The 13,196-nt window shown below is 46.9% G+C and overlaps 1 protein-coding gene across 1 annotated transcript in view; it reads right to left on the reverse strand.

The window, feature by feature from the left end:
- Positions 1-13,196, reverse strand: part of ABCC1 (ATP-binding cassette, sub-family C (CFTR/MRP), member 1) — a 130,509-nt gene that overhangs the window by 116,906 nt on the left and 407 nt on the right. Inside the window, exons 2-6 of the mRNA XM_006892719.1 lie at positions 13,018-13,191; positions 12,471-12,647; positions 12,121-12,246; positions 3,917-4,054; positions 602-727 (exon numbers count right to left, since the gene is read on the reverse strand). Of these exons, the coding sequence (XP_006892781.1) occupies positions 602-727; positions 3,917-4,054; positions 12,121-12,246; positions 12,471-12,647; positions 13,018-13,191 (741 nt within the window). The remainder of the gene's footprint in view (positions 1-601; positions 728-3,916; positions 4,055-12,120; positions 12,247-12,470; positions 12,648-13,017; positions 13,192-13,196) is intronic.

Consider the following 13,196-nt stretch of genomic DNA (forward strand, 5'->3'; position numbering starts at 1 on the left):
TCTTCTCACAGGATTCCCCTCACACTGAAGGAAAGGGTCAGAGTTGCTCACTGGGCACACTGACTTCCTGTTGTTCACACAGGGGCCCTTGAGGGAGCAGCCCCTTGCACTCCTTTCATGGTGTGTATTGACACGAGGCGGAAGCAGGATGGCGGAGCATGGCAGGGAGAGGTGGGAAGTGTGGGGAACAGGGCAAACCTCCTCAGCTCAGCTCAAGCGCTGCCAGGCCAGATTATGGCCCTAAAGCTGCCAGAATGTCACCTTTCCTTGGAAACCTGGACTGTTCGAATTTAGGTTAAGATTTCCTGATGTCTTACATTTCCTAAAATCACCACGTTGGCCAATGAGATACCAATAGTTCTGCGAGACACAGAAGTTTACATCTACAGAACAGACTCTCTCCTTAACCCACAGGCACATTTGCGCCTCAGGGTTTCAGTCCGTGAAGGAAATTTGAGGAGCATGGAATGAGGTCTCGAATGGACAACAGGGACTCAAAGCAAGTATCCAAGGCATGCTGGCTAGCCCTGCACGTGGCTTCCCTCACACCACACACCCACACTCATGCACACTGGTGGACACGGGCTTCGAGGTCACTTACAGGGTCGTTGATGGTTTCGGAGAACAGGGGCGAACGGTCCGAGAAACAGGACAACACAAGCTGAACCAACACAAGCAAGAAGTAGCCGTAGAAGGTGGCATCTCGAAACACGTCCACGTCGGCATCCTAAACAGGGAGAGGAAAGGGAAGGAAAAGGTCACTTCCTGGACAACAGCTTATAACAGCACTAAGTGCTCAAGCGCTGATGACAAGCCTTCTCTCCCCATCCCACCACCCCGGGGAGAAAGACAGTCATGTTTTGGGGTGATGGAGGGGTCCTTGGCTCACTACCACCTCCTGAGAGAGCTGTGCACAATGTGAGGAAGACTCGGTTTGAGAGTAATACAAACTCAGGTTCAAAGCCTGGCTCTGCTCTCACTGTCTGTGCAACCCTGCCGGTGTTAGCTATAAAAAAGAGTGCGAGGGCGCAAGGGCGAGAAATAAAGAAATCGGTCCCAAGAAACGAACAGGCCTTTATTGCGCGGTCTGAGAGGGACGCCAAGTGACCGGGCCACATGGCATGGGGACAGGATCAAAATGGCACACCGGCAGTTTAGGGGGGTTTCCTTTTTATAGGGGTCCTGGGGAGGACTAAGATGGTACTTCTCGGAATTTGGTATGTTAATTTAGTTAGGTTTTAGCTATTTTAACCAAGCTCAGACTCTTACGAGGATCCACTGTCTGGTCTGGTCTTTGATATGACCAGCTTAGATATTATCAAGTTTCGCAGGAAGTGATCAAGTGTGGGGGTGGCGGGGCAACTGCCATATTCTTCCTTCAGCCGGCTGATCTCATCTCCCTGCACGTCAGCTTACGCAGTCTATAAGTGGCCATACCTGACAGACCAGTGGTTCTGAATGGGGGCAGTCTGCCTCTAAGAGGACAGGGAGCCGTATCAGTGCGTGCTACAACGCGAAGGGCTTTTCCCAAGGACTGGTTGTTGTTGTGTAGTATTGAGCCGGAACTAATCCATAATGTGGAAAGCTAAATTTCATACTAAATATTTATAACAAACCGAATGCCCTATCAGGATATGAGGGAGGCGGGGATGCAAGCTGGACTTCACTCTGAGATGAATTCCAAGGCAGACCTTAGGTGTTCAGAGAGGTGAAGCGCCAATAAGGCACACCTTCAGTGTTCACACAACTCTTGTGCTAACCCCTCTCTCCTGAGTCAAGCATAAGGTTTTCAATACAAAGAACTTAGCTTCATTTACATAGAATTCTCTTCGTGATTCGATCCCTGGCAATTTTCAATAAAGACACAAGGAAGCTGGGTTCTGTGCTTCAGTTGTTCCAACTGCTCGCTTCCTGCTTTACCTCTGTTTTCTAATACATTCTTGGTGTCTAGTCTTATTCTTTACCCTTGGTTGACAACACCATAGCTGATCCTCCAATGAGGGGTTTTTGTTTTGTTTTGTTTTTCCAGTTTCCAAAGGCTTTATTGGTAAATGTGCTTTAGAGAAGGATCCTCAGTCCTCCCGTTTCCAAGCCTGGAATGAAGAGCTGTGTACAGGAGCACATGGAGCAGTCTCAAACCGGGAGGACACTGCTGTCGTCCACCTCTTACTCACAGATCCAGTCACGGGCACAAGGCTTGCAGTCAACCAATTCCTGTGGCTTAAATTACAGACTGATTTCTTTCTCAGCACTTTTTACTGCATCACTGCCGTGAATGACGTTCCTCCAACTTGAATACAGAAGCCCCCACGAATGGTGCCTGACTTAGAATCTGCTGGCTGGGTCTCTCTAAGCATTACTCAGGCAGACTTCACCACATTCAGCCCCTCTGAGACCATGGCCACAATTGGTCCTGAGCTCGTGTACTTCACCAGCCCTGGGAAGAATGGGCGGTCTTTCAGGTCAATGTAGTGCTGCTTCAGGTGTTTCTCAGAGGCCTGAAGGAGCTTCATGGCCACAAGGCAGAATCCTTTCTGCTCAAAGCACTTGATGATCTCGTCCACCAGGCCGCGCTGCACGCCGTCCGGCTTGATGGCGATGAAGGTGCACTCACTGTTGGCAGTAGTGCTGGACGCTGCAGGAGGAGCAGGCGTGGGGTGCGCTGAGAGCAGAAGAGGCCGACAGCGACCACCGGGCCGGAGCTGTGCTCGGAGGAGGGGCGTGGGGCCTCCAGTGAGTGTTGAGAGGCAGTTTCATTGCATAGTAGACTGTCCACTTCTCTCCTGCAGAGGAGCTGGTGGATTTGGACTCAGAGACCGTATGAACAACAGCTCTGTGCCGCACCACGCCCACCGTCCCCACCAGGCTCAAGCCACTGCCGCAGTCCCTGTGTGAATTTATCTCACTGAGGGCTGGCCTCTCCTTCACTGACCCTCTACTCTTTCCAGCATGTCTCTTTTCCCAGGAGTGGTTGTGGTTGTGTACTGTTGAGCTGGAATCAAGCCACAGCTGATCCTCCAATGAGTTTGAGAGGCAGTTTTAATTGCACGGGAGGAGACCGCCCACCTCTCTCCTGTGGAGCAGAGTATTGATTCAAACTGTGTGCTTTTGGAATTGTCAGATTGTCAGTGAGGCTCCTTTATCACTAGGCCACCAGAGCTCCCTCAGGGGCTGGTGGACAGCAAACAATGCTCAGGAAAGACATCACCACAGGCAGCTGGGCAGAACAAAATGTTCCCCAGTGCCAACTGAAAACCTTCTCAGAGTAACTGTGAGAGGTCATGACACCGATTCACAGAGACACTGAAGTTTTCCAGTTGGTACCTCACACGCTTGAGCTGAATAAAATGGGCGCTGTCACCACTGCTAACGGGCACTGAGTGACCGTCTCTGCTGTAAACTGCAGGCACTCAATAAATGCTCACTCTCTTTTCTTCCCTCTTGTCTCCTGACTCGCCACGAAGACAGTGAGGAACAAACATGAGGAGGCATGAGTCTCAAAGGGCACACTCTTCCAACTCTCCAGGGGCAGCGCTCCGTGGCCAAGGTAAACAAGGTCTGCAGCCAGAGTGGCAGATGGCACAGAGGTGATGTGGGGACAAACCTCAGCTCCCTGGGGAATGGCCTCTCACACTCACACACACTGTTCCCATCAGGCTCCGAGCCAGACAGAGGTTGTCTGGAGAGACTCGACTTGCTGCTGACAGAGCTTTGTGGACTCTAAGGGAAAGACGTTTCTAGAACGAAAGCTGTAAAGCCACCGGCTTCCCTGATGGCATGGGAAGAAATCAGGCCCATGTGGTACTCCCAGCCCTAAGTTCCCACAGTAACACAGGATTTCTCCTCGTGTGAAAAGGAAGTAGCATTTCCCTCCGAGGGTCACTGAAGGGAGGTGTGGAATCAGACCAGCACTCACCTTTTCTAAGGCAGTCATGATTTTAGATCTCAAGATGGCAGCAGCACACAGCAGGGCCACCAGCCAGAAAATGAGCATGATCCCTGAGGACTGGACTCCCTTCCTTCTCTCCAGCTGAATTAAGAAGGTAGCAAGCAGCTGGAAGAGAAATGCAAACAGGAATTGTTAGAATATGACTGGAACCCCACTGGGCTCCCTGATTACAGTCTCAAAGCTGTGAGGCCCGTCCCATGAAGGCCCGTCCAGCAGACCTAGGGGACAGGGAAACCAAAGAATCTCTTTAAGCCTCTACTGTACAACAGAGATGGCACTGCTGTCCTGGAGGGGGTTGCAGGAATTTAATGAGATCTAGTACAGATCTGGGAAAAATGAGTGGAGATTAGATTCAGCTTAGCTTGGGGATAGGGCTATTTCTCTTAATGGACCAGGTAGTGGATACTGCGGCCTTTGCTATGTAAGCAAAGAATAAAACTTTATTCATAACCCTAGGAGCCTGATTGGCCTCTAGGAAACTGTTTACCCCACCCTTGAATTAGACTGAGGAAGACCAGAAGGTCACATCCAAGTGTAATGAGAACTGGTTAGGCTCATAATTACATTCATTCCTGGAACATATACCACACTTGTCATGTTAAACAACCATTTTACAAGTACTTACTCAGGCCACACACACTTCTCTACGGCTCCATTAAGGAAAACCATTACAATCCATCTTCAAAGAAATGACAGCTCGTAAATACAGAATGTAATCTACAGAAACCTATACTTGGACCAGGAGGTAGTCGTCAGAACAGAGAAGAGAACACGGCATGGTTCAAAAGTGGGAAGTGTGTACACGAGGGATATGTCCTGTCTCCATACCTTTTCAACCTGTATGCAGAACAGATTATCCGGGAGGCTGGGCTCTGTGAGGAGAAATGTGGGGTCAAGACTGGTGGAAGATCGATCAACAATCTGCGTTATGCAGATGACACAGCCCTGCTTGTTGAAACTGAGGAGGACCTGAAGCGCTTGCTGCACAGGGTCAAGGACTGCAGCCTCCAATATGGATTGAGGCTCAATGACAAGAAGACAAAGATTCTCACCACTGGACCAATTGGCAGCATCAGGATGGATGGTGAAGAGATTGAGATTATACACAGCTTTAGTTTGCTTGGCTCCACAGTCAACACTCTTGGCACCAGTAGCCAGGAAATTAAAAGGCACATTGCCATGGGAAAGTCTGCTGTTAGGGGCCTCTCCAAAGTACTGAAGAGAAATGGTGTCTCTCTGGAGACTAAGGTGCGTCTGATACAGGCCATGGTCTTTGTAATCACTTGTTATGCATCAGAGAGTTGGACAATGACCAAGGAGGATAGAAGGAGAATTGATGCCTTTGAGTTGTGGTGCTGGAGAAGAATATTGAGGGTACCATGGACTGCTAGGAAAACAAACAGATTGACCCTGGAAAGGGTTAAACCGGGTGGCTCCTTGGAGGCAAGGATTCTGAGGCTCCGTCTAACATACTTTGGACATGTTGTGAGGAGAGACCGGTCCTTGGAGAGGGACATCATGCTTGGGAGGGTGGAGGGACAGCGCAGGAGAGGAAGGCCCCCTATGAGGTAGATTGATTCAGTGACTGGGGTAATCGGGATGGGAGTGTCAGAGACAGTGCGATTGGCACAGGACAGAGCAGAGTTTAGGGCTGTTGTATGTAGGGTCACTATGAGTCGCAAGCGACTCGATGGCACCTAACAACAACACGTTTAAACAGATGAGGGAGAGAACTGTTTAAAAGAGATATATGATTAGGTATAATTGTCATGACAAAATTACAGAAATAGAAATGTATATTAAAGTGGACTGTGGACTGGGGGCGCATTGTATAACAATGAAAAGATTGGGTTTTTTTCAAAGAGAAAAACAAACTGGGGGGAGGGAAGGGCAGGGAGGAAAATGTGCAACAATGGGGGAAAATTAAATGGAAAGAAAATGCTGTAAAAAATATATGCTGCATTAAAAAATCATTAATTAAAAAAACCAAAAAACTCCAACAACAACAAACTGCTTTTCTGCCAAAGAAGAGAACATCACAGGCCCAGGTCAGACACACAGAGTGGCCTTGAAGCAAGCAGCCCTGGCTAGTCCCAAGACAGACTCCGGGGAACTACAATAGTCTCACCATCTTCACAGTTCCTGACATAAAAGAACCCAGTGCGGCAGCCACCGTCTCAATCCACCCACTCAAGGGTCTTCCTTTCCTTCGCCCGTCTGTCCACCCTTCCCATCATCATGTCCCTCTCCAAGGAATAACACCTCTTAGCAACATGTCCAAAGTATGTGAGGTGAAGCCTCATCATCATTCTTGCCTCCAAAGAGCATCCAGCTACAATACTCTCCTAGACACAGCTGTTCGTCCTCTTGACCGTCCATGGGATGTTCAGTGCTCTTCTCCAACACCACAGCTCAAAGGCATCAATTCTTTTTCTGTCATCCTTATTCATTGTCTAGCTCTCAGATCTAGTAAGTGATTAGAAAGACTATAGCCTAAATCAGATGCACCGTATTCCTCAAAATGACATCACTGATAGTTTCAATCTCCTCTCCATCCATCATGATGCTGCCTATCGGTCCAGTGGTAAGAATCTTTGTTTTCTTGACATTGAGATGCAATTCATACCAAAGGCTGCATTCCTTGATCTTCTGCAACAAGTGCTTCAAGTCCTCCTCACTTTCAGCAAGCAAGGTTGTTCCATCTGCATAACACAGGTTATTGATGAGTCTCCCTCCAATCCTGACGCCACATTCCTCTTAATAGAGTCCAGTTTCTTGGATAATTTTCTCAGCATACAGATTGACTAGGTATGGAGAGAGAACACAACCCTGACACATTCCCTTCTCAGTTTTAAACCGTGCAGTGTTCCCATGTGCTCTGTTCATACAACAACCTCCTGGTCCAGGTAACGGTTCCACATGAGCACAACTAAGTGCTCTGGGATTCCCGTTCTTCTCCAAATCAGCCACAACTTGTTATGATCCACACAGTCCAATGCCTTTGCATAGTCAATGAAGCACAAATAGACATTCTTCTGGTATTCTCTACTTTTAGCCAGGATCCATCTAACATCAGCTATTTGAAGTTGAGGGTGGTTTTCCCCTACCTATGTAGAAAATGGACTGATATTGTTGCTGATGTCAGTTTTCTTCATAGAAAGGGAAAAACCAACCCTCAACTTTGGGTCCCTAAAGAGCTAAAACAAGGCTCAAAGAGAAAAACCTATTAGAAGGACTCACACATCCTGATTGTAAACAGATTATGCAGCCACAGTAATCCTGGTACTAGTGTAACAGGGGCCACATAAACTAATGGAACAGATCAGAAGGTGAAGAAATAAACCTATTTATCTACAATCAATTGATTCTTTACAAGAGTGCTAAGACGATGTGAGGAAGGGGAAGTAAAAAGTCTTTTCAAAATATGGTGCCAGAAAACTGGGACTTTTGCAAGTAGAAAAATGAAACTGAGTCCATGCCTCTCCTATCATATGCAAAAACAAGTTCCAAAAGGATTAAATACATAAATGTGAAAATTAAAACCATAAAATTCTAACATGAAAATGTAGGGACAAAAGCTATTAGGCCTAGTTTTTTAAAAATGGATTAACCTGTCATTTAAATCCCAATTGGAAATAAAAATAACAGCCAAACAAATAGACTGTTGTTTGTTGTTATGTGCCGTTGAGTCGAGTGTGACTCACAGCGACCCTAAGTACAACAGGCCTGAACCCTGCTCTATCTTGAGCCAACATTATTGTCTCTGACACGCCTTTCCTCATTATCCTAGTCACTGAGTCAACCCATCTCATCGAGGGTCTTCCTCTCTTGTACTATCACTCCCCCCTCCCAAGCATGATGTTCCTCTCCAAGGACTAGTCTCTCCTGGCAACATGCCCAAAGTATGTCAGATGGAGCTACAAAATCCTTGCCTCTCCAGGACAGACCAGCATCACAACTCAAAGATACTGATTCTTCTTCTATCATCCTTAGTCACAGTCCAGCTCTCGGATACATAGCAAGTAATTGCGAAGACTATGGTCTGGGTCAGGTACACCTTCAATATTCTGGAGAGGTCCCTGACAGCACATTTCCCCAACAATATATTATTTCATATTAATAATAAAGTACAAACAGTAAAGGAAAAAATAAGTGAATGTTATTGTAACGTGCTGTTGAGTTGGAATCAACTCAAAGCTGATGCTCCAGGGGTTTTCAGAGGCTGTGAGTCACACAGGAGGAGACGGCTCGTCTTCCTCCTGTGGAGCAGCTGGTGGATTTGAACCACCTGCCTTTGGGTTGGCAGCGCAACTCCTTACCCACGAGGCCACTAGGGTCCCTTTCTAAATACATGAGACTCTATAAACTGAACAGCTTTTGTTCCTCAGAAAATTTTACCAGAAACAATGTGAAAAGACAAGCTACTCATTGAGAGACCATCTTCAGAAACAACCTATCTAACAAGGACCTAATAACTAAAATATGTATAAACTTTCAACAGCTTACAAAAAATAAGGCAAAGGGAGCTCTGATGGCCTACTGGCAAGAAGCGGGACTGCAATTCCAGAGGTGTGCAGTTTGAATCCACCAGATGCTCTGCTGGAGAAGGAGGGGCACTCTCCTCCTGTACCAGTCAGATGTGATTTGACGATACACACACACAAAAATAGGAAAATAAAAGAAAAAAAAAATAAGGCATGTAACTTAATTGCAAAGGATCTGTATAGACATCTGATCAAAGAGGGACGTTCAAATGGCCACCAAACACCTAAGAAGATGCTCACGGTCACCTGTCCTCAGAGAGATGCAAATCAAACCACAATGAGATGATCAAGTTCACTAGGATGGCTGAGGAGGGGGAAGAATGAAAACAAACACTGGCCAGCATACAGGGGAATTAGACTCTTCTCTCTGACACAGGCATTTCCTCAAAACTTCCTCAGAGCGTCAGTTCTTCAAAAAACAAAAATAGAAGTCTCTTTTGTTATTATTGGTAGGTGCTGTCCCATAGACCTCGATCCACGGCGAGCCTGTGAACGACAGACAGAAATCTTCCTCTATCCTGCACCAGCCTGCCTGTCTCCGCCACGTTCAGGCAGGCACTGTGTCAATCCATCTTGTCAAGGATCGTCCTCCCTTTCTCTGACCTTCCACCTTTCCCAGCATGATGTCTGTTTCCAAGGACCATTAAGTTGGGATCACTGGTATATCAGTTATTCTGGCCCCAAAAGACAGGGTCAAAGACTTTCAGACCAGCAAGGCAAGACTCCATTTTTGACCGACTCTCTCAGTGCATTTATGTAGTGCTCTGTGTAAACCAGGAACACTCCAGGCTTTGGGGAAGAAATTGTTGTTTCCGTCATGGTTATATTCCACTGAGTTGATGACTCACAGCAACACTATGAACAACAGCCCTGAACTTGGCCTCATCCTGAGTTAACCTGTGTCTCTGACACACTAGCCCCATTGCCACAGTGACTGTTAAGCCCTCTCATCCAGGACCTTCCTCTCTTGCACTTACCTCTACCCTTCCAAACATGATGCCCTTCTCAAAGAAGTAGTCCCTTCTGGTAGCACGTCCAAAGTATTTGTGACAGAATTTCAAAATTCTTGCCTCCAAGGAGCAACCTGGTTTCACTCTCTCCAGGTTAGATCTGTTCATTCTCTTGGTATTCCATGATATATTCAACACTCTTCTCCAGCACCACAATTAGAAGGCATCAATTCTTCTGTAGCCCTTATTTACTGTCCAGCACTCAAATGTATAGCAAATAATTGAGTAACCCATGGCTTGACTCAGGCACACCTTGGTCTTTAGACTGATATTGTTGCTCTTTAACACTTTGGAGAAGTCCTTGACAGTAGATTTTCCCAATGCCACTTATCTTTTGATTTCTTAAGTGCTAGTGCCAAGAGTGTAGATTGTGGATCTGACCAAGATAAAATTTTTAACAACTTCAGTCTTTTCTCCATTTATCATGATGGTGCCTGTTGGCCCATTAGTGAGGATTTTTGTTTTCTTGATACTGCAATGTAATCTATATTGAAGGCTGCAGTCTTGACCTTCTGCAGCAAGAGCTTCAAGTCCTCCTTAGTTTCAGCGAGCAAGGTTGTGTCATCTGCATAACACAAGTTGTTGATGAATCTTCCTCCAATCCTGATGCCACATTCTTCTTCATAAAGTTCTGCCTCTCAAATGATCTCTTCTGCATATTGATTGAAAAGGTATGGACAAAGGATACACCCTGATGCACTCCTTTCTTGACTTTCAACCATCCTGTGTTCCCTTGCTCTGTTCAGATAATAGTTTCCTGGGCTAAGCACAAGTTTTCCAAGTGTACAGTTAAGTGATCTGGGATTCCCGTTCTTCTCAATGTTAGCCGCAATTTGTTGTGATCCATACTGTCAAATGCTTCTGCGTAGATGATAAAACACAAATCAACATCCTTCTAGTACTCTCTGCTTTCAGCCAAGATTCATCTGACATCAGCAATGATATCCCTTGTGTCACAACTAGAAAAGTGCATTGAAAGAGAACTGCCAGAAATATAAGCTGGGTTTAAAAGAGGCGATGGGCAAGAAAAGGGTGACAAAAATATAATATGGAGGTTAAAGTCCAGCACACGAGTCAGGTACTAAGCAAACAGTCTCCCAGGCAAATACAGAACATCAGTGGTTACGAACACAAACAAATCAGGAACCAGGTGGCTACAGTTTTATTCCAGCTCTGCTCCTTTACTAGTTGTGAGATTTTAGTACAATTCCCTCACTTCTGTCTCTGAGTTTGCTTTCTGAGGATAATAAGCAAACACATGTTTCATCTGACTGGTTTGTGTGCACGCGTGATGAGCTAACACACTGGGCAGTATTAGCTACAAAGATAATATGGTCCAATCTGGCTCCAATGTGTCTTTCTTGTCCCATCATCTATCACTTCTAACAATCCTCTGCTCCTAGTTCTTACTCCACAGAACTGCTTCCCTCCTCCCTCCCCTTCTGTGAACACAATGCTCTGTTTGCTTGGGACGTCTTGCGCCAAAACCACTCACTCCTCCTTCAATGACACTCGACACCTAGATTCTTCAAGTACCTGCCAGGCTTCTTCGAGGCCCCAGCATCACATGGGTAAACACAGCCTTCAATGCACTACACTTCTTACCATGATCACAGCTCAGAATCTGTGGAACGCAGGGATGGAAAACGTGGCCTCTGAGGCCCACACGTCTCTTAGCCTCGCTGTACCTCAGTCTCCTCTGTTGTAAAATGGGTCAACAAAGCAGTCAGACTTCTTGAGATTATTTTACAAATGAGGGAGACAGATTCAGACACATAAAACACCACAAATCATGACCAGCATATGACAGCTGTCATAGACGAACTACCGTCCCTGTTCATATTTTCCACTAAGCTGTGGATCCCATGGACTGGGCAGTTTCCTATTCATCTTAACATCCCCACTCTCTACATCAGAGCCTGAAAACTCAAAAGACTGTTAGGTGGCAAACAGCTAACAGGGTAGCCAGGGAGAGAACAGTAAATGTAATAAATGACAGCACCGGCCATTCATTCAGTCTTGCTGTCAGGAGGGCCACGGGTCACAGTGGGAACCAAATGGCATGTGCCCATCTAAAGACAGCAGACGCCTCGCAGCTTCAGCTGACTGCCAGTCTCTGAGTTTCTCAAGAGCAGTCTTGTTGCACAATGTTGGGGAGGAAGGGAAGGCCTCTGGCCAGGACAGATCGCCTGAGCTCCAGATAGCAAGCCTCCCAACGGCCTTTAATATGGGGTAGAGAAAGCTCCCCTGTGTTTGGCTGTACCGGCTTAAGAAAGCTTGCCACCTAGGAAGACGGCTGCCGCGTCTGTTGAACTGGAAGTGGTCCGCACGAGGCTGAGGTTCTCCTGACCAATCTGCATGTCCCACATCTGTAAGCCCAACCTATCCTATCTTCCTGTGTATAAAAGTGCGCTGCTTATCACAATAAAATCGAGCTGGATTGACTCTCTGATCCTCTCCTAGAGTGGTGTATCTCCATCGTGCTTACTCCCATCAGGGTGTCACTGTAGGTTGCCGGCAAACAGACAGCGACACAGTCTGATTTCTGGATTCTGACTGCCAGATTTCCTCATTTCCAGATGCTGACAGCTGTTCTTCCCGGCCCGCCCCCACTTACCATGGTGACGCCCAGGAGCGTTGGACTGACTAGAAACACAGGGGCCAGCAACTTGCCCTGACTTCTTTCCCAGAAAGAGTAGAAGAGGTCTGCCCAGCAGACGATCCACAGCAAAAACCCCAAGGCCTGTAAGAGAAGCACACATCTGTTTTACCCAGGGTGCCATTGACATCCCCCCAGGGTATCTGACTCCTGGGCTCTATCTACTGCTTTATTCTCCCACCTTCTCGAGAAAGGAGTGAATAACCCAGGAAGGTGAAACACAGAGTCAGTTTTCATCACCAACACACATGCCCAGCCAGGTGGACACACCATCTATCCCCACCATGAGGAAACCCCTTGGGACTTACAGTTTTGGCTTTGTTGAGGTGTGTCATCTGAATGTAGCCCCGGTCATGGTGGGAGAGATAGAGGAAGTAGAAGGGGAAGCAGGCCCAGAGGTAAAAACAAGGCACCCACACAAGGATGGTGTTCTGAAAGCACTTGGTGAAGTCGGGATTGCTGGTGTACCACGTGCGGTTCCAATCCTGCAGATGCAAACAGGCTCAGGTCAACGAGAGGTGTCAAACAGGGATGGGAGGTCAAGTGGACTGAGTTCAGAACAAGTTGGCCTGGGGTTTCCAAGAACAGAGAAAACTCCTCCATCTCAAGAGCCTCTAAGGCTGAATGCAAGGACTCAGAAAGTAGCTCAATAGACTAAGAGGGCCTGGGTTAGGTCTCATTTTGTACAAAAGATGGAGACGGCAAATTACAGGAACTGTGAATATTAAATTAGAGGAACATGTGAATTTGTAAACTAAAGAATTCTGTAGTCATACGAATCAGCCCACTTCACTGTTTTAGGAATAGAAACATTTCTCATTTTCATTGTCACCGTCTCTCCTCCCAGAACTCTACCACTACCACCTCCATCAGTGCAACCAACACCATCACTGGTCTCATCACCACCAAAACCTCCATCACGTCCATTTCCACTTCTTCCAACACCACCTCCGTCACTTCCACCTTCACCACTTCCACCTTCACCACTTCCGCCTCCACCACTGCCTCCATCACTTCCACCTCCATCACCTCCG

Source organism: Elephantulus edwardii, unplaced genomic scaffold (assembly GCF_000299155.1).
Source record: "Elephantulus edwardii isolate Elephantulus edwardi_28Jun2011 unplaced genomic scaffold, EleEdw1.0 scaffold00117, whole genome shotgun sequence".
In the NCBI taxonomy this organism is placed as follows: Eukaryota; Metazoa; Chordata; class Mammalia; order Macroscelidea; family Macroscelididae; genus Elephantulus; species Elephantulus edwardii.